The sequence below is a fragment of the Schistocerca gregaria genome, chromosome 1 (genome assembly GCF_023897955.1).
Source record: "Schistocerca gregaria isolate iqSchGreg1 chromosome 1, iqSchGreg1.2, whole genome shotgun sequence".
NCBI lineage: Eukaryota > Metazoa > Arthropoda > Insecta > Orthoptera > Acrididae > Schistocerca > Schistocerca gregaria.
In genome coordinates, this window is record NC_064920.1 from 253,247,837 (window position 1) to 253,267,287 (window position 19,451).

Below are 19,451 nucleotides of genomic sequence, written 5' to 3' on the forward strand. Positions count from 1 at the left end.
AAGGCTGAATCTTCCGTGTACTATTTTCAGTCACATGCTGTGAGTAAAAAAATAGTTCGTGTACGTCCTGACCTCTAGGGGCGCACTTGACTCTTCCAGGCTGGGCCCTACTCGGTCCGGTATCGTGTGCGCGGGCTCGTGGTCGAAATGCATCACGGCTCATCAATAACACTCGTTATTTCCTTCGTACTTCGGGATAAGACACTGTCCTTGTTGAACGATATGGGCTGGTGTAATACTTAAAACTACGTATGAAAAGGTGTGGTCAGTCAATATATCAAAGTACGTTGATGAAATATTGGTCTTCTATGAGGATAAAAATAGTTCTAAGATCATGTTACACAACAGTCAGCTCCATACCTCAATCGTAGAGGTATCTGTTCTTTAACATCAGGTGAATATTGTGCACTGAAGAGCCAAAGAAACTGGTACACCTGCCTAATATCTTGTAGGGCAACCACGAACACGCAGAAGTGCCGCAACACGACGTGCCATGGACTCTACTAATGTCTGAAGTAGTGCTTGGGGGGGGGGGGGGGGACTGACACGATGAATCCTAAAGGGCTGTCCATAAATCCGTAAGAGTACGAGGAGGAGGGATCTCTTCTAAACAGCACGTTGCTGTTAACGTCTGAAGAGATTGGTGGCCAGCGGAAGTGTTTAAATACAGAACAGTTTCCAGGAGCCAATCTGTAGCTATTCTGGACGCGTGGACTGTCGCATTGTCCTGCTGGAATTGTCCAAAACCGTCGGAATGCACAATGGACATGTGTGCATCCAGATGATCAGGCTGGATGCTTACGTACGTGCCATCATAGTCGCGTGTCTAGACGTATCAGGGGTCCCATACCACTCCAATTGCACACACCCCCACACCATTACAGAGCCTCCACCAGCTTGAACAGTCCCCTGCTGACATGCAAGGTCCATGGACTCATGAGGTTGTCTCCATACCCGTACACGTCCATCATCTCGATATAATTTGAAACGAGACTCGTCCGACAAGGCAACATGTTTCCAGTCATCAACAGTCCAATGTCGGTCTTGACCAACCCAGGCAGTTCGAAATGCGTTATGTCGTGCAGACGTCAAGGGTACAATAGCCGGCCTTCGGCTCCGAAAGCCCGTATCGATGATGTTTCGTTGAATGTTTCGCACACTGATACTTGTTTATGATGGCCCAGCATTGAAATCTGTTGCAATTTGCAAAAGGGTTGTACTTCTGTCACCGCTGAACTATTTTCTTCAGTCGTCCCTGGTCCCGGTCTTACAGGATATTTTTGCGGCCGCAACGACGTCGGAGCTTTGATGTTTTACCGGATTCCTGATATTCTCGGTGCACTTGTGAAATGGTCGTACAGGAAAATCCACACCTCGTTGCTACCTGGGAGATGCTGTGTCCCATCGCTCGTGCGCTGACTGTAACACCACGTTTAAACTCACTTAAATCTTGATAACATGCCACCGTAGCAGCAGTAACCGATCCAAGAACTGCGCCAGACACTTGTCTTATACTGTATAGGCGCTGCCGACAGCAGCGCTGTATTCTGCCTGTTTACATATCTCTGTATTTGAATACGCATACCTATACCAGTTTCTTTGCTGCTTCAGCGTATTTCGGATGCTATTAACTTTTACCGAAATACGAAATGTTACTTCCTTTCTATACCGAAATTCTTTTCATAAAATCTTCATTTTTATCAGTTCTGTTTAACATGTCAGTTGTAAAGCTATTCCGCTGTATCTCGTTCAGTGAGTACAGCCTCTATACAATATATACTTTGTACGCTTACTGCCTCACTTATCTTTCATGTATATTTGAACGTTTCGTGAAGCCTGTCCAACTGATTTCTTTTATCTGCTCAGCTTCTTTTGACAGGCAACCTCTACCTGTTTATTAGGAACTTGGCGGTCCTGCTTCGTGCGTTACACAATAAGTCATGTCTAGAAACTGACTGTGCTAGCCATCTATCCTTTAGACATTTGATTCTAGTTTCCCACACACACACGACGAATTTCCCTTTACACCTTATCCATGGACGCGATTTCGGCTGACCACAATACTAATTGTGATTTCTGCTTGACTGACTCCGTCTTTATACCGTAACATACATACAAGTAGTCATCAGACTTTGAACAGAAATGTCAAAATCTCATGTCCGTGGGGGACTCCTGCGTCTGATACCTCTGTCACAAGGACGACTCACAGACAAGAATTTCAGGAGCATATTCATAAGCGGAAACTAGAGAACTGAAGCGTTTGATACGTGCTGTTACAGTAGGGTGCTAAAAAGTGGCTGAGAAGATAAGAAATGATGTACTCCGTAGGACTGGCGAGGAAAGGAATCTGTGGATAACTCTGACCAGAAAGTAGAACAAGATGATAGGTCTCGTATTTAAGACATCAGGCAATACCATCCACGGTACTAGACAAAGCCATTGGATCAAACAGCTTTAGGGGGAAGATAGAGATTGGCATATATCAAACAAGTCATTGGGGTCTTTGGCAGGAAGTGCTGCTCTAAGATGAAGAGATTTGCAATGGAGAACGACCTTGACGCATCGTATCTAACCGTTGTGAAGACAGACGAAAAAAAAAAATCCTACGCCATCTACGAGAAAGGATGCCCTCTAGTACATTCTCAAGGCCTGGCCTGCAGGTTTGTACTTTTGTAGCGGCCCTTAGTGTCTTACACGCCCCTGTGACATATCTTTGTAGGTGTTAATCCGTGTCTTCGATAGTTTTGCACATGAGACACAACGAAATTTGGGCGTTCGATCTGGTCACACCGTAAACATCTCACTGATGTCGTCGCATTCTGTATAATGAACCATGAGACACCGTGTTTTCTCGATCTTATTTTTTTATTTTTATTTTTTTCACAGTAATATCGACTCGGAGTGGATTGCAGATTTTCTTAGAAATCAAAGTTGACTTACCTTATTTTGAAGACCTTTAACTCGCTACTCAGAGACGATGCGGTAGGGTATAATCAGTTACATCTAGATATGTCTCCTGTTTTATCTGCATACACACCACCCATACACTGCTCTAACTTGAGGTAAGTCTGCTTGTGTAAACATTTTTTGTTTTGGAAAGGTGATCTGTGCTGTTATGGCGGATCAGTAGAATGTTTCTACATTATTCACATATTATTTTTTACAACCAAATACCTCCTAATTTAGATGTTCAATAAAACAAAGGTTTCCGCCTTCTCGAAAATTAATCTTAATCGGTAACCACCTCTAAGAAGACTCAAGCAAAGTCTATGTGTTGAATTTCCCTTTCTCATTTTACTACTCCCTTCTTGACTCCTGCCCGCGTATTCTTTAAATGGATTTCATACATTGTCGCAACTTTGTCTACATATGTTACGCACCAACAGAGGCGCAGGATCAGTGGTACCATCATAAATTATCATTGTTACAGGAGCCAGCATGGAAGTCGCATGTGTGGAAGAAAGGACGGGATTCTGGAAAGTGTCGCAAACCAAGACGCAAGTTCCACTTCAAGCAGATTGCCAGGTGAGCTGGATATTTTACAGATGACAGTTGCATATTGCATAATTTGAACTAGGCACATCTGTAATTCACAGTTACCAGTCTGTATTCTGCACGTACGTGCCGTTGTATGTCACGAAAGTGTGAATCTCGGATATACACTCCTGGAAATTGAAATAAGAACACCGTGAATTCATTGTCCCAGGAAGGGGTAACTTTATTGACACATTCCTGGGGTCAGATACATCACATGATCACACTGACAGAACCACACGCACATAGACACAGGCAACAGAGCATGCACAATGTCGGCACTAGTACAGTGTATATCCACCTTTCGCAGAAATGCAGGCTGCTATTCTCCCATGGAGACGATCGTAGAGATGCTGGATGTAGTCCTGTGGAACGGCTTGCCATGCCATTTCCAGCTGGCGCCTCAGTTGGACCAGCGTTCGTGCTGGACGTGCAGACCGCGTGAGACGACGCTTCATACAGTCCCAAACATGCTCAATGGGGGACAGATCCGGAGATCTTGCTGGGCAGGGTAGTTGACTTACACCTTCTAGAGCACGTTGGGTGGCACGGGATACATGCGGACGTGCATTGTCCTGTTGGAACAGCAAGTTCCCTTGCCGGTCTAGGAATGGTAGAACGATGGGTTCGATGACGGTTTGGATGTACCGTGCACTATTCAGTGTCCCCTCGACGATCACCAGGGGTGTACGGCCAGTGTAGGAGATCGTTCCCCACACCATGATGCCGGGTGTTGGCCCTGTGTGCCTCTGTCGTATGCAGTCCTGATTGTGGCGCTCACCTGCACGGCGCCAAACACGCATACGACCATCATTGGCACCAAGGCAGAAGCGACTCTCATCGCTGAAGATGACACGTCTCCATTCGTCCCTCCATTCACGCCTGTCGCGATACCACTGGAGGCGGGCTGCACGATGTTGGGGCGTGAGCGGAAGACGGCCTAACGGTGTGCGGGACCGTAGCCCAGCTTCATGGAGACGGTTGCGAATGGTCCTCGCCGATACCCCAGGAGCAACAGTGTCCCTAATTTGCTGGGAAGTGGCGGTGCGGTCCCCTGCGGCACTGCGTAGGATCCTACGGTCTTGGCGTGCATCCGTGCGTCGCTGCGGTCCGGTCCCAGGTCGACGGGCACGTGCACCTTCCGCCGACCACTGGCGACAACATCGATGTACTGTGGAGACCTCACGCCCCACGTGTTGAGCAATTCGGCGGTACGTCCACCCGGCCTCCCGCATGCCCACTATACGCCCTCGCTCAAAGTCCGTCAACTGCACATACGGTTCACGTCCACGCTGTCGCGGCATGCTACCAGTGTTCAAGACTGCGATGGAGATCCGTATGCCACGGCAAACTGGCTGACACTGACGGCGGCGGTGCACAAATGCTGCGCAGCTAGCGCCATTCGACGGCCAACACCGCGGTTCCTGGGGTGTCCGCTGTGCCGTGCGTGTGATCATTGCTTGTACAGCCCTCTCGCAGTGTCCGGAGCAAGTATGGTGGGTCTGACACACCGGTGTCAATGTGTTATTTTTTCCATTTCCAGGAGTGTACGTTCGTGCTAAATATACATAGTGCATGAAACCCATAAAGTAGCGATAGCATCGACTAAACCCCTATCCTGGCTTTTTGTCTCTTAATCAGTTCAAACACAGGATAAAAAATGTAAGGATTTTTTGAATTACAAATGCATCATTCATATGACAGGCAAAAGTTCTGACATAAGCCACGGTTGCGAAGTAACACGTTTGCTGTAATGATAACTCCATCCCTGAAAGAATTCTCGCACATTTGCGGAGTGCAGAATAGACAGAATTTGGTCTCGTCTCATGACACAAAATGAAACTTGTACCGTGATTAAATGAGCTTTTACGCCTTTGCTCACTTGAAGGAGAGAGTGTAAATGTGAGCAATGTATTTCGTTTTGACCTTAAAGTACTTCCTTTTTTGAGATAATTTTTTTTTATTTTTATCCTTCATTAACAACTGTAACAACTTAACTGAATGCTGAGACGCAAAACGATGATTAATACGAATTTATTCCAGAATCACGAAAAGGCTCATAAAATAGCAGTAGAAGAAAATGGTATGCAAATATGGTCCCCCTCCAAAATAGTCACAAAACATATTTTAAAATTCTTTTCTAGCGAGCCAGCGTATATACTGGCGAGGCACTGCAGCAACACGCCAGTGAGCACCTGAAGCTGTCTTGTTGAAGTACTGTGCAGCTTCCACGATATTATCCGACGAGATGCCCTTGAACCAATGAAGCTTCTTACCGTAGTATTATCTTATCGAATATCACTGTGAAATTGCTTTAAGCTAACCGTAAGAACATGAAAAGAAAACGGTTTGCAATCCAGAACAACCAACAATTTGAGCAGTAACCGACGAGGCATCCACACTACTTGAAAGAAATGTTACGGCTGGTCGCTGCTTTTTTCTATTAACAAGTTGTATCGTTTACAGCACTGGCACAAATCTGCACCATCTCCCAAACCCGTTTGGACTTAGTTACCTAGCTTATGTCTGTCCAGGATCTCTTGAGCAGCAAATAGTCCTGCATAACCGCGAAAGAGAACACGTTACTCCCATATACAAGATGGGCAAAAGATACGAATATATAGAATTACAAACCAATATCGCTGACGTCAAACAGTTGCAAGATCCTGGAGTATATTTTAATGAATGAAAAGCTAACTTCTTTCGACGAATCGGCACGGCCGCAGCCTAGGCGTTTATTTGCAGAATGGATTCGTTACACCACCGGAAAGTTCAACATTAATGCTGAAAACAATCCCCTAGGCTGTGGCTAAGTCATTTCTCCACAACAAAGTTTCCTACGGAAACGTTAGTCACTCAAGGTTGAAAGTCTGCCAGTCCTTTTGAAACTGAGTGTTCATATGTGTTGGACGTACCCTCACATTATGAGAGGTTGGGACACGTAAAGCACCCAAGAATATTGTCGAATATGATCGTTTTGGTGGGCCACATGTTACGTTGCGAGGAGGCATAATGCTACACGGGCGTGCTGGCCAAACCTTTGATCGCCGTACACAACCAGGTGAACGTTACTGTGAAACTATAGTTCTTATAATTAAATTTTGCCCCAGATATTTAACTTTATCTACTATAATGGTGGAATCTGAGGAAATGAATTAAAATTTGTGCTGCGGCCGGGACTCGAACGCGGGTCTTCTTGTTTACTTTACAGAAATACTGACCATTACACCACAACGTGGCAGCGTAAAAAACTAAACCTCTAAGTCAATGTAATCGAGAGACCAATAGTGCACTTCCCATTGACTTAGAATCATGAAATTTGGGAAGAAGCAAGTTTTTACAGTAGAAAAAATTGACAATTTGTAACTGTATCACAAGGAAAAAAGTTTTCTGTTATCTGACTGTCAGCCTGTCCGCGCGTCAATTAAGACCCCTTTTTCTCAGGTACGGATTCACGTATCAGGTTGAAATTTATGTCACATACTAAGGTCTATTCCCCCTTGGCGGTGTACGAAACTGAAGAATCTATGTCAATGCAATGAGAACATACGGCCATTTAGTTCACATACTTAGGTACTGGCAGACTCACCCATCAAAAATTTTTGGACAACATGGTTGTGGAGATGAAGCAGCGATTAGTATGATTAATCAAGTATTCAAAAACTGTCTTCATCGCATTTATTATTATTACACCGCAAACCGGTTTCAACCCGACGTAGGGGTCATCTTCTGGGCGTTTACACCATTGGTCGACTGCTGGTGGTGTCACTCCTGTCTGCATGGTAGTTTCCTGCCATTATGTAGACAGGAGTGACACCACCAGCAGCCGACCAATGGTGTAAACGCCCAGAAGATGACCCCTACGTCGGGTTGAAACCGGTTGACGGTATAATAATAATAAATGCGATTAAGACTAAATGGCTCTGAGCCCTATGGGACTTAACATCTGAGGTCATCAGTCCCCTAGAACTTAGAACTACTTAAACCTAAATAACCTAAGGCCATCACACACATCCATGCGAGAGGCAGGATTCGAACCTGCGACCGTAGCGGTCTCGTGATTCCAGACGGAAACGCCTAGAACCGCTCGGCCACACAGACCGGCGCGATTAAGACTCTTTTTGATTAATTGATCACTCATCAAAACCTATAGGGTACTTATCGTTGATATAGACTCATGGAATTTCACAAATGGCAGGGTTTCGCAATACAAGTACAGGAAATTACGCGAAAAGTAATAACCTGTGATTATACCACAGGTAATAAAGATTCTTCTCTCATTACTTATCTGACTTCAAACATTCTATAAAGTTTCCAAAATGAAATTTTCACTCTGGAGCTTAGTGTGCGCTGATATAAAACTTCCTGGCAGATTAAAACTGTATGCTGGACCGAGTCTCGAACTCGGGACCTTTTCCTTCTGCGGGCAAGTGCTCTACCACCTGAGCTAACCAAGCGCAACTCAGAATCTGTCCTCACAGCTCTAATTCCGTCTTTCCCTCGAAAGGCAAAGATCCCGAGCTCGAGTCTCCGTCCGGCACACAGTTTTAATCTTCCAGGAAATTTGATTCTCGAAAGTCTTGGAATCCCTGGGATCGATATTTTTCCAGTATCAGTGACGATGACAGACAAAAATTGTGGAAGTTCTCGGTTCCGGGAATGGATGAATTGTTTTTATACATAATTAAGTTCGTACGGAACCCTCAGTACTCGCACAGGGCCAGTTTTTGTGGATGAAGGTGCGCGACCGCATCGAACAGCGCAGATGGAATAGCTCTTTGAACGAGAGGATATCCTGTGAATGAACTGGCCTGCCCGTTCCAACGACTTAACCCTTTCAGGCCCAACTTTTTTCTGGAGAAAGAAAATTTTTTCTTTATGTGGTAACGGTCTTAGGCGATTTTGTAATGATTTTAGGTGAAAGATTTATACAAGAGTATGTGCCTGTTTCCTAAACATACTATGTACAATTTGCTTCATTTTATTTAATAAAATAGCTAATTACGAAATATGCTCTATTGTATTAAATAATAAAATGATCGTTCAATAATTGTCAGGCGAAATAACAACAACAGTATTCAGTTGCGCAGTGGAATACAGCGAACCAACCACCTCCATGTATTCTGGTGGTCATGAGCTGCTCCTTGAGCTACATTGACTTGCTGGTATTTTCATAGTGATGCCCAACAGTTGGCAGCCCTTGAGCATGATGAAAAGGTTCAATATGCACATATGTGTATCTCAAGTTTCCATTTGGAAAAAATACTACTGCTGCAGCTAAGACACAGTAAAAGTTAATATACACAATTGTAGCCAGAGGGTCTGAAAGGATTAAATGTCATCGATCACGTTCGGGATGCGTTGGAAAGACGTGCTGCAGCATGTTCACATGGAACAATCATCATTAAGCGGTTCTCAACCTCGCTGGTGACGGGATGGAACTCTGTACCATAACAATCCTTTACCAAACCCGTGACCAGCATGGGAGCATGCTGCTAAGCATACGATGCCATCCGTGGCGATCACTCATCCTATTAATAATGATGTACTACCTGTTGAAATGTCCAGAAGATCATCGTAACCCGCCGCGCGTCCAGTCTACTTATTATTATTGGATAAAAGTGTCATCTCTGTTCGTCACATTTCGTATTTCTTTCAGTTACCTTTTCTGTACTGCACTGTAGCAGTTTTCTCTGTGTGCACTCCAAGTTTCATCGAGCTATGTTTCTTGGCAACGACGCATCATCCGAAAGTTCGTTTCGTCCTTAAGTTTTGCATATCAGTTTATATGTTCGTACCAATTTTTGTGTGAATTACATAAATTTAGACTTTTGGGTCTGTCAGATCTCCTTGTAAAGTGGGTTCAGAGCAGCGTGGCAGGTGACCGCTCAAAATCAAGTTTCGGTTGTTCTGCTTCTCTTCTGCTGACTAGAGTTGCCGCTGTTTGTCTGCCTCATTCCGTGGATGTACTGATGCGACTCCTGTCCCCTTGTTGCATGGTTGTCCATGTAGACGTTTCTCTTCCAGTCGTTAATGTTTACAAATTTTAGCTAGTCTTGTGGGGTCCATGCATTCCACATGTTCCAATTATATTTTTCTTGTCTCTATCCATTTCTTTATTTTTTATTCCACACCGTTCCCTTACCGACACAACTGTTCATTTTTCCCACATCGTTACTCCTTGGATCTGTCTTAGTACCTTCATTTCCACAACCATTAACTTTTGTTTTACCTTTCTCGTTTCTGCTCCAATTTCTGTTTAACATATCAAACACGGCGCGTCTTTGTTCTACATATTTCTGTTTTCCCCTCAGTTGTCATCAATTCGTTCCTTTATGAAGTATTTTGCAGGCATCCAACTACCCTTACTCCCACCGTCACTTGATTTATCACTTACACCGTCACGTCTATACAGCACGTGCTTTCGACACTCTTCGTTTTTTGTTGTACTGCCTTTTATTTATGTCACCATGGCATCAGTTTCATTTTCCTTCGACAGTCTACATGGCGTTTAACTTTTTTTTTTCCTTTTCTTGCTTCGCAGTGTTCGTGACGCTTTTAATTACTTAATGGGAAAAAAGTTTAGGCCAGGGCTGTTAATGTGCCGTTCGGCAAAGTTGTGGTCTAGCGAGGCGCAATGGCGGGTCCTGTTCGGTGCGCAGCTACTTGCTGGGTTCCGAGGTCGATCGCCGCCAAAGTTCTCCCTGCACGGCCGAGCCGAGCTTTACAAACTTGCCGGAGTGTCTCTCTTACAGAGTGCTCCAAGCACTGCTTTGCTTCCCACGATTTTCTCTGGCGCACCGCACGCAACGCCCTCCTCCCAGTGGGAACTCCCAAGAAACGAAGAAAAATGCGGTAGTTGGATATATCGAATTCAAGTGGTGAAGTATTCATATGTCATAGTCCATTTTTCTAACCCTACCGGTCAGTAAGCCTTCTTCAATAACAGATGGTAATAAGATTTGGAATATTGCCGACTTAAACTTTGCTTTTCGTAAGAACAGACTGCATCAACAAAATTGTTAGTTCGGAGCCCACAGCACCTTATTAGGGATGCTCCTATTGGGGGTGGTATGCTCTTGACTTTCTCCAGCCGATGATCTGAGTTATCGAAAATTTCGCACTACCTGGTACCTTAATACAGTATCAGGACACTAGATGTCACGAGAGGCGGGGTCGCCATTATACGGGACTATTCAAAAAGAAAGAACAGATTCCACCTCTTTATTATAGGCAAACTACTGTGAAGAGCCAAAGAAACTGGTACACCTACCTAATATCGCGTAAGGCCCCCGCGATCACGCAGAAGTGCTGCAACACGACGTGGCATGGACTCGACTAATATCTGAAGTATGGCTGGAGGGAATTGACACCATGACTCCTGCAGGGCTGACCATAAATCCGTAAGAGTACGAGGGGGTGGAGATCTCTTCTCAACAGCACATTGCAAGGCCTCCCAGTTTTGCTCAATAATGTTCATGTCTGGGAAGTTTGGTGGCCAGCGGAAGCGTTTAAACTCAGAAGAGTTTTCTGGAGCCACTCAGTAGCAATTCTGGACCCGTGGTCTGTCGCATTGTCCGTCGGAATGCGCAATGGACATGAATGCATGCAGATGATCGAACAGGATGCTTACCTACGTGACATCAGTCAGAGTCGTGTCTAGACGTATCAGGGGTCCCATATCACTCCAATTGCACACGACCCACACAATTACAGAGCCTCGACCGGCTTGAACAGACCCCTGCTGACATGCAGGGTCCATGGATTCATGAGGTTGTCTCGATGCCCGACACTTCCATCGGCTCGATACAATTTGATACGAGACTCGTCCGATACGGCAACATGTTTCCAGTCATCAACAGTCCAATGTCAATGTTGACGGGCCTCGGCGAGGCGTAAAGCTTTGTATCGTACAGCCGTCAAGGGCACACGAGTGAGCCGTCTGCAGCAGTTTGCGGATGGGTTGCACTTCTGTCACGTTGAACTATTCTCTTCAGTTGGCGTTGATCCCGTTCTTGCAGGATCTTTTTTTTTTTCGGCCGCAGCGATGTCGGAAATTCGACGTTTTACCGGACACCTGATATTCTCGGTAGACAGGTGAAATGGTCCTACGGAAATTTCTCACTACATCGCTACCTCGGAAATGCTGTGTCCCATTGCCGGAGTGCCGACTATAAAACCACATTCAAACTCACTTAAATCTTGATAATCTACCACTCTGGCAGCAGTAACCGATCTAACTACTGCACCAGACACTTGTAGTCCTATATAGGCGTTGCTGACCGCAGCGACGTATTCTGCCTGTTTACCTATAACAATTTCGCCGCGCGGGGTAGACGCGCGATCTAGGCTTCTTGTCACAGTCCGTGCGGCTCCCCCCGTCGGAGGTTTTAGTCCTCCCTGGGGCATGGGTGTGTGTGTTGTTCACAGCGTAAGTTAGTTTAAGTTAGATTAAGTAGTGTGTAGGGCTAGGGACTGATGATCTCAGCAGTTTGGTCCCATAAGACCTTATCACAAATTTCCAAAATTTGTAACAATTTCTTTGGCCTTTCAGTGTATGAGAGACAGAAAGACATTGCAAATGTCACTGGTTAGAGGAACTTTGAGAGTTTTATATTCGCATAAACACTATACAGTACTCTCAACATGAAAGCTATGTGTTGCTCGAGAAACATAGATACGAGAGCCCAATTCAATCCACACACGTGTCAACGGATACACCCACAGATAAAAGTGTTAAGGTATGAGGTCTGGTGACCTGGGAGGCCAAAACCAGTTAACAAGATATTGTTCCCAGAATGAGATTTTCACTCTGCAGCGGAGTGTGCGCTGATATGAAACTTCCTGGCAGATTAAAACTGTGTGCCCGACCGAGACTCGAACTCGGGACCTTTGCCTTTCGCGGGCAAGTGCTCTACCAACTGAGCTACCGAAGCACGACTCACGTCCGGCAAAGGTCCCGAGTTCGAGTCTCGGTCGGGCACACAGTTTTAATCTGCCAGGAAGTTTCAAGATATTGTTGCTCACCTTTTCCAATCCACCGTTGTGGGATTCTGTTGTTAAGATAATGCCCCACCACAAGGTTAAAGTGAGGCAGGCACCATCAAGCATTAAAACTAAATCATCGATATCTTCATGCAATTGAAGGAGCAACCACGTTTGCAGCATGCCCAGGTACGATATTCCTGTCACAGTTTCCTCCACAAAAACAAAAGGTCCATAAACTTTGTGAACAGAAACGGCACGAAACAGTATCTGTGAGTCTCTTTCATGTTCGATGGAAACGTTAGGATTTTGTGACCCCCAAATTCTTACATTATGGCGGTTTACGTTACCAGATAGATGAAAAGTCGATTCGTCCGAGAAGATGAGTCGTAGTAAAAGGTGTCCTCTGCCATGTCCTGGAGAAGTAAGACGCAAATTAGAAACCTTCTGTTACGGTCGCCGGGAAGCAATTGCTGCAGTAACTGGAACTTGTAAAGCTTCATACGCACGCGTCGTTTCATTACACGCCACGCCGTTATTTGAGGAAGTTAAAGTTTCTGACCTGTTCGCCATGTGAACATCCGAGTAATCCTTGCGAACGCATCTCAGATACGCTCGACATTTTCATCAGAAGTGCCTGGCCGAACAGTGATCTTCCTTCTGCATATGCAACCAACTTCCAAGAATTTTGTATGCTACTCATAAATCTGCTTGCACATAGACGCCTTCTTGACACATCGATGGCATAATGCACGGTTACCCCCGTCGGTGGTTCGAGTACTCCCTCGGGCATGGGTGTGTGTGTTGTCCTTAGCGTAAGTTAGATTAATTAAAGTGTAAGCCTAGGGACCGATGACCTCAGCAGTTTGGTCCCATAGGACCTTACCAAATTTTTCCTCAGTCTGCCAGGAAGTTTCGCCACAGGGGTGAGTCAGAGCTTCGACTTCTCTCCAGATCCCAGCGTCAGCATCGCTCCCTTCTCTGGTCTCAGCTCTTGAGGAACAATTGGCCGCCATTCCTCCATAGGCATTCAGACACCTCATTGGAAATGTTCCCAGCAAGAGAGGATCACGCTTGACTTCCAAAGCGCTACCAGTAGACTAGCTAGCGCAGTGACTGTACGTAGGGAATTAAAAACAAAGGGTACAATATTGGAGCCGCTCCACATAACCCACACATCACTGTAGTCACTGCTAAGCGAAGCTTGACGTGGTGTAAACAGCGGCGCCACTGTACAAATGCTGACTGGAAACTAGTGGTCTGGATTCATGAATCATACTATACCCCGTGACATACTGATAGAAGGGTTTGGGTTTGGCGAACGCCCGGAGCACCTTTCCTACCATCATTCCTTCTCCTCAGAGCTCTGCCTTTCTCACAAAAAAAGCAAATAAATAACGTTTCAATCGGCGCACGTTCATACGTGTTAAAGCAAGTATCTTTCCACTGGCAAATATGTTGTTGCCGACGTTAGAAAATCCAGGAAAGCACCGTGAAGGACAACTAATTTTAAAACCTAATACATCTTCACATTGCAGTTCAAGACAAGTGTTGACGCTCGATGTGATGTATTACGTCTTAACCTACCCTACCAATATATTATTACTTATTTTTAAGTCGACGTCAAAAAGATACTTCTTACCTAAACTAGACGCCGACAAGACATTATTCAGTAAAAGCAGTTTATGGTGGGAACATGGATTTCTTCATCGCAGAATGCAAATTGTATCCTAATCATGAGTCTTCTATATGGTGATCATAGCAGAATTTTTTAACGGATAAGCCCTTTTTAATGCATTAAATCACATAAACGGATTCGTTATGCGCCACCCACTCATTTCTCCAATTGACAATAGCCTACCACATTGTATACTTGCCTTATGTATTTTAAAAAAAAGAGATGGCCAACTGCAGCCTCTGGAAACTAAGTGCTACAAGTTGTATAGGGAAACATCAACTGAGAATAGATGTGCAGGAGTAAGTGTTAGTCTCGACGAGATAGAATAGGTGTGGGCACCTTTAGAACGCGTTTGGCCACAAGATGTTTCATAAGGAAGTTTATTCGTTGTACGGGGGGTACGGCTGGGCGCACTCAGCTTAGTTTGCAAACCCACGAACCGGTCTTGATGAAGCCGAGACGTTTTCTTTGGAGAAATGCGTCCATTAGGACCTAGGTTCACAAAGGGGTCGGGAATAGTACAGATCGTATCTAGCTGCGTGCGAGAGCAACATAAATCTTGTTCCTTGCACTGGTCGCTCCTCGGCGGCGGCAAGCAGTTTTGTTTCACTGTTCGGACGAAACAGAAATTCAGACCTAAGGCGCAGCAGGGCAATGAAACAAATCCAACGGCAAAAAGCGAAAATTTGTGCCGGACCGGGACTCGAACCCGGATTTCCTGCTTTATGCGATCAGTCACCTTAACCACTTGGGCTACCCGAGCAAGCTTTTGGTCCAACTCAAATTCTCAACTTGTGGCACAGTGCACACACTACATGGAAAGCGTGCTCGGATAGGCGAAGCTAGTCCCCACCCGGCACAAATTTTCACTTGTCACCATTGGATGTATTTCACTGCCCAATTTCGTCAGAGGTCTGAGTTTCTCTTACGCCGTCTGCATATACGGGCGCTGAATCAAAAATGTAATCTCTTTTTTCCGACAAGTAAGGAAAAACAGAAAGTACATACATATTTTCCCTGCTAGTTGTACACTTCGAGTGCATATGGGTCACGTGGATCGCCAACACTTCGTGGAAGCAAACAACCTCCGCTGAAGGGGCGAGCTTAGCTGGCACGTAGTCCACACTGAAATAACACAAGACGGTAATTTTAAAGAAAAATTGTTTGGGGTAGTAATTGTACTGGCAGGGCTACCTGCACACAGTATAAAAAAACGGCCACTATCTGAAGAACTGAGGTTAGAACATCGTCTCAAGTTGGAAAATAGCATACACAACACTAGATAATTACATTATTTCTGCGAAGGAAAATGAAAAATGCTCGGCAAGTGACGAGCTACGCTCATAATCAGTCTAGTTTCTATAACCCTGCTTTTTTGACTAATATGCGAATTGTCCAGTCTACATACGTGATTTCGCGAACTAGTATAATATCAAGTAATTGTATTTTATCTTTCATGCTTGGCAAGATCGCACAAGTTTTATTCGTATCAGTATTTCATTATGAATTAAATTAAGTGTGCACTTGGTTTTGGAAGGGTATCTGGGGGCGAGGCTCATTATCATCATATTTATCATCAATTTACTGTCAAGTCAAATACTCAACATTTTGTTCATGCATCACAAATGTTACAATAGTGACAACCACTCAGTACGACATTTTCTTCCTAACTTCATTATGAAGGATTCTATGCGTTGGTAGCTTTAGTGTTGAATGAGTGGTACTTTACACGCTAGTGTCTTTTGTGTGTGCTAGTCAGTTGTTAACCAGTTGATAGCATAACAAGCCAAAAATTAGTTTATAATAAACAAATATTAGTGTTTTTCTGTATTTTATACATTACAGAATGGTTCTTGAAAACCTAATACTGCAAAAACAGAAGTTTTGTTTGTTATAAAAAAAACACAATTTTGTTTTCCACACAACGCGTTTCGTGAAATACTTCCAATTATGAAGTCCGTTTTTCACGTATTATGGCATTTTAAGCGTATTGTTTGCGATCTTTGAGCTGCCGCGTTATTTTGATGCCTTTCCTGTCGCGTAAACAAGCGCAGCTTTGTAATTTCCGTATAGATAATGGCGAATTAGGAAGTATCTTTTACTTACGGATTTCTTGTTTTTCTCTTGTTTAGAAACTCACACACAGTATTCCCGTCTTACCCAGTTCACAGTACACGTTAAAAAGAGAAACAAACATAAGGAGATATCAACATAGATACGATGTTACAGATCTTCCACAGAGCACGTACGCTATTTTTTAATGCAGAGTATTTATCATACGTAACCTAAAACCATTGTTCACCTTTATGCACTATGTAAAACGATTATCACTTTTTTGAAACCGCATAAAGGTCTCTCACTGCAATGCATAAGCTTGCAATTTGGCACAAAGGTGCCTGCACCCTTACCCTGTTATGCTGCAAAAGCATAGCTCCATGCGACGTCATCCTGTGGCTTGGCAACGCTTCAAGCTCCAAGGTGTCGACTAGGGATGGTGATAAAATATCGATATTTCCCCAAAAATCATCAGTTTATATCGGGAATATTTCCTTCCTCGATGTACCGACAATCGACATCATAATGGCAATATTGAGTCTCGATATTTTTATTTAATATTATATTTTTTCGCAATTTTCAATAAATATTTGGAATTGTTCTGTTGAAAGTGTATTGGAACAGAATTTTACTTGCACTGTGTGAAGGAGTCTTACTACTTTTTGAGCTTTCATTACGTCCAGTTTTTTTGTCTAACTGTATGAAGCAAGTATAGGTGGCACAAAACATGAAGTCCAACTGCACTAGAGGGTGGCGGTGAGAATGGAATAACAAGATTTCAGATGTGAAGAAATAGCACATCAGTTGCATTAAAAAAGTTTTAACGCAGCTAGTTGCTGAAAATAATCAACAAAAATCTAAATGACAAGTCTCGTCTTTGCGGCAGGTGGAGACGTGTGAGGGAAAAATCAGACGAAATTGGCGCTCGGCGTTACCAACTGGAACTTTTAGCTTCACCACGCAATTTCCCTATATCTATATAAGTTTATTTCGACATGCAGCCAATGACAAATTAAGAAAATAGGGTATGAGAGGTTAACTGGGATGAAATATTTCATGACAATGCATAATGTACACAGTTGTTAATTAACAACACAACAGTCGACCAAAAAAGTATTGTAATACAAACTTCTCATCTGTACGATGTCGCATTACTAACTCACAAATTTTCAAATTTAGTGTTTTTCTTTCAGTTCTTGCTCTGAGGGGAACAGCGAGGCTGCTAGCTTCTTGATGTACAGAATACCCAATAATAAATCAATACTTAATTAAACAACTCTAAAACCGGCAGTATAGTTACAAAGTGCAGTCGATAGTTTTATAGGCCACATTTCAATATCTTTTCCTTCGATATATTTATAATTTGCGTCGACATGTTGAGGGCAAGAAACAGTATGTTTTTAAATATCGATATATCGGATTTCCGATATTTTTAAAAATAGCAACAGTCCTTGTATAAATTTCCTTTACTTCACGTCTATGGTCACGAATTTTTTGTCATCAGACTACCGGTTTCGGATTACAAAGGCCATCTTCAGATCTCGGTATTTATTGCTGCTTCAGTTTACAGAGCCTTTTGATTCTGTCGTAAGCCAGACATGGAACTAGCTTCACAATCTGTGAGATGGTTGCGAACTGAACAGTGACCGGAATATACAATAAATTCTCTTTACTTCACGTCTGTGGTCACAGATTATGAAACAGTCCTAGTGTCGACACATTATTAAAAATGAAGACAGCTCAGAAGTTCACGTGAGCTGTAATGTGGGTTGATGATGTCACGTTGGAATTACATTTCACACAGTTCAGCCCAGCGCCATCGTGGACGTGTCAAAAAATTAAAAGGTCGTCACACCCCATCTTACCCAAATTTCGCCCCTTCTTTTGATGCCTCTACGATGGTGGACAGAAGAGCGATATCTAGGGCTGAAATAACGCGGTAAGGGATGGCCCAGGGAAATATTTCAGACATACCGTCGTCTCAGACTCGACACGACAAACTCTCAGAAGACGACACAAAGTGTGGCAGGTAAGCTATTCGACGACCCTTAGGTGGCAAGTAGGCGCAAGGCATCTGAACGGGTGTCCACAAGTTTCTGACGGGTATATTTTTAACATGCTGCAAGAGGCGACTATTGGAAGAGCGGAAGTAGAGTTGATTCTGTCTCAGGAGGAACTCTCTCAGTTTACTCCTTGCCGGTTGCCAATTTTCCTCGGAAGGAGGGTAGTGACCTGTTGTCGCTGGCAATCACAGAGAAAGAAGATTCAGAATTAGTTATTTATTGCCATAGAAATAGAGGTAGCGTGCCCGCAGAAGAATCGCGTCATAAGCGGCCTTAGCCAGCTCAAGGCAGCTGAGACAGCACACCTCATTCCGGCCGGCTGCTACAGCGGTGGTTCGCCGCTTGCGGTGGCCGCGGCACGGGCTGTACCGCGACGCCGCGGCAGTGAGTGACGGCGGTGCGTATATTAAACTTACAGAGGCCGTCTTGGGGGGTGCTCTGTCCCCTCCCGCTCACCACCCTTCTTCGTCATCTGTTGTACCGCCTTGTAGCAAGTTCGACGATATTCCCCTGCCGTGCTGGTAGGCCCTATTTAGTCCGCCAGAATGTCAGGAACGATGGTGTCCTTGCATATAAAGTTCTCGGTTTACTTGCCGCGTCAAATTTGGATAACATCCCAAGCTTTCGATGACTACCTCCGTCATCTTCGATAGGGGTAAAACTGGCTGTCGTGGACCGGTGAGGCTTCCGCTATTATAAGCAGTGGACGGCTTCTCATTGGCTGGATGACGTCACGGTGAAAACGGCGCGTACCGAAGTGGCGGCCTCTATAGCCATAGATTTTCTTTTCGCGCTTTACCCAGCGTTGCTTGGAGCGCCATCCATCGCAACAGGCGGAGAACTGAGAGGAATGTGAGAACTCTCCATCTGCGCTCTTTCTTTATCAATTGCGCGCTTCCATGCATTGCTGAGTGCATAACCGGAGTCTGTTATTTTCACAGAGTCTAATTTTAACTGCTTCCCTGATGACAGAGTCCCAACAGTTTGAAGAGTGAGCAAGTACTCTTGTTTCATCGAATAAAATCTTATTTTTATTTAACAAACTGTGCTCAGCCATCACTGATTTTTCTAGATACCTGTTTTTCAGGTGACGCTGATGTTCCACATAGCGATCGGCAACTGTTCTTATAGACTAG

At 44.3% G+C, this 19,451-nt stretch overlaps 1 protein-coding gene across 2 annotated transcripts in view; it reads left to right on the forward strand.

Moving 5' to 3' along the window:
* LOC126339265 (nitric oxide synthase, salivary gland) overlaps window positions 1-19,451 on the forward strand; it is a 1,479,392-nt gene that overhangs the window by 1,303,136 nt on the left and 156,805 nt on the right. For both annotated transcript variants that reach the window (XM_050001617.1, XM_050001616.1), the window contains exon 10: window positions 3,431-3,525. In XM_050001617.1, the coding sequence (XP_049857574.1) occupies window positions 3,431-3,525 (95 nt within the window). The remainder of the gene's footprint in view (window positions 1-3,430; window positions 3,526-19,451) is intronic.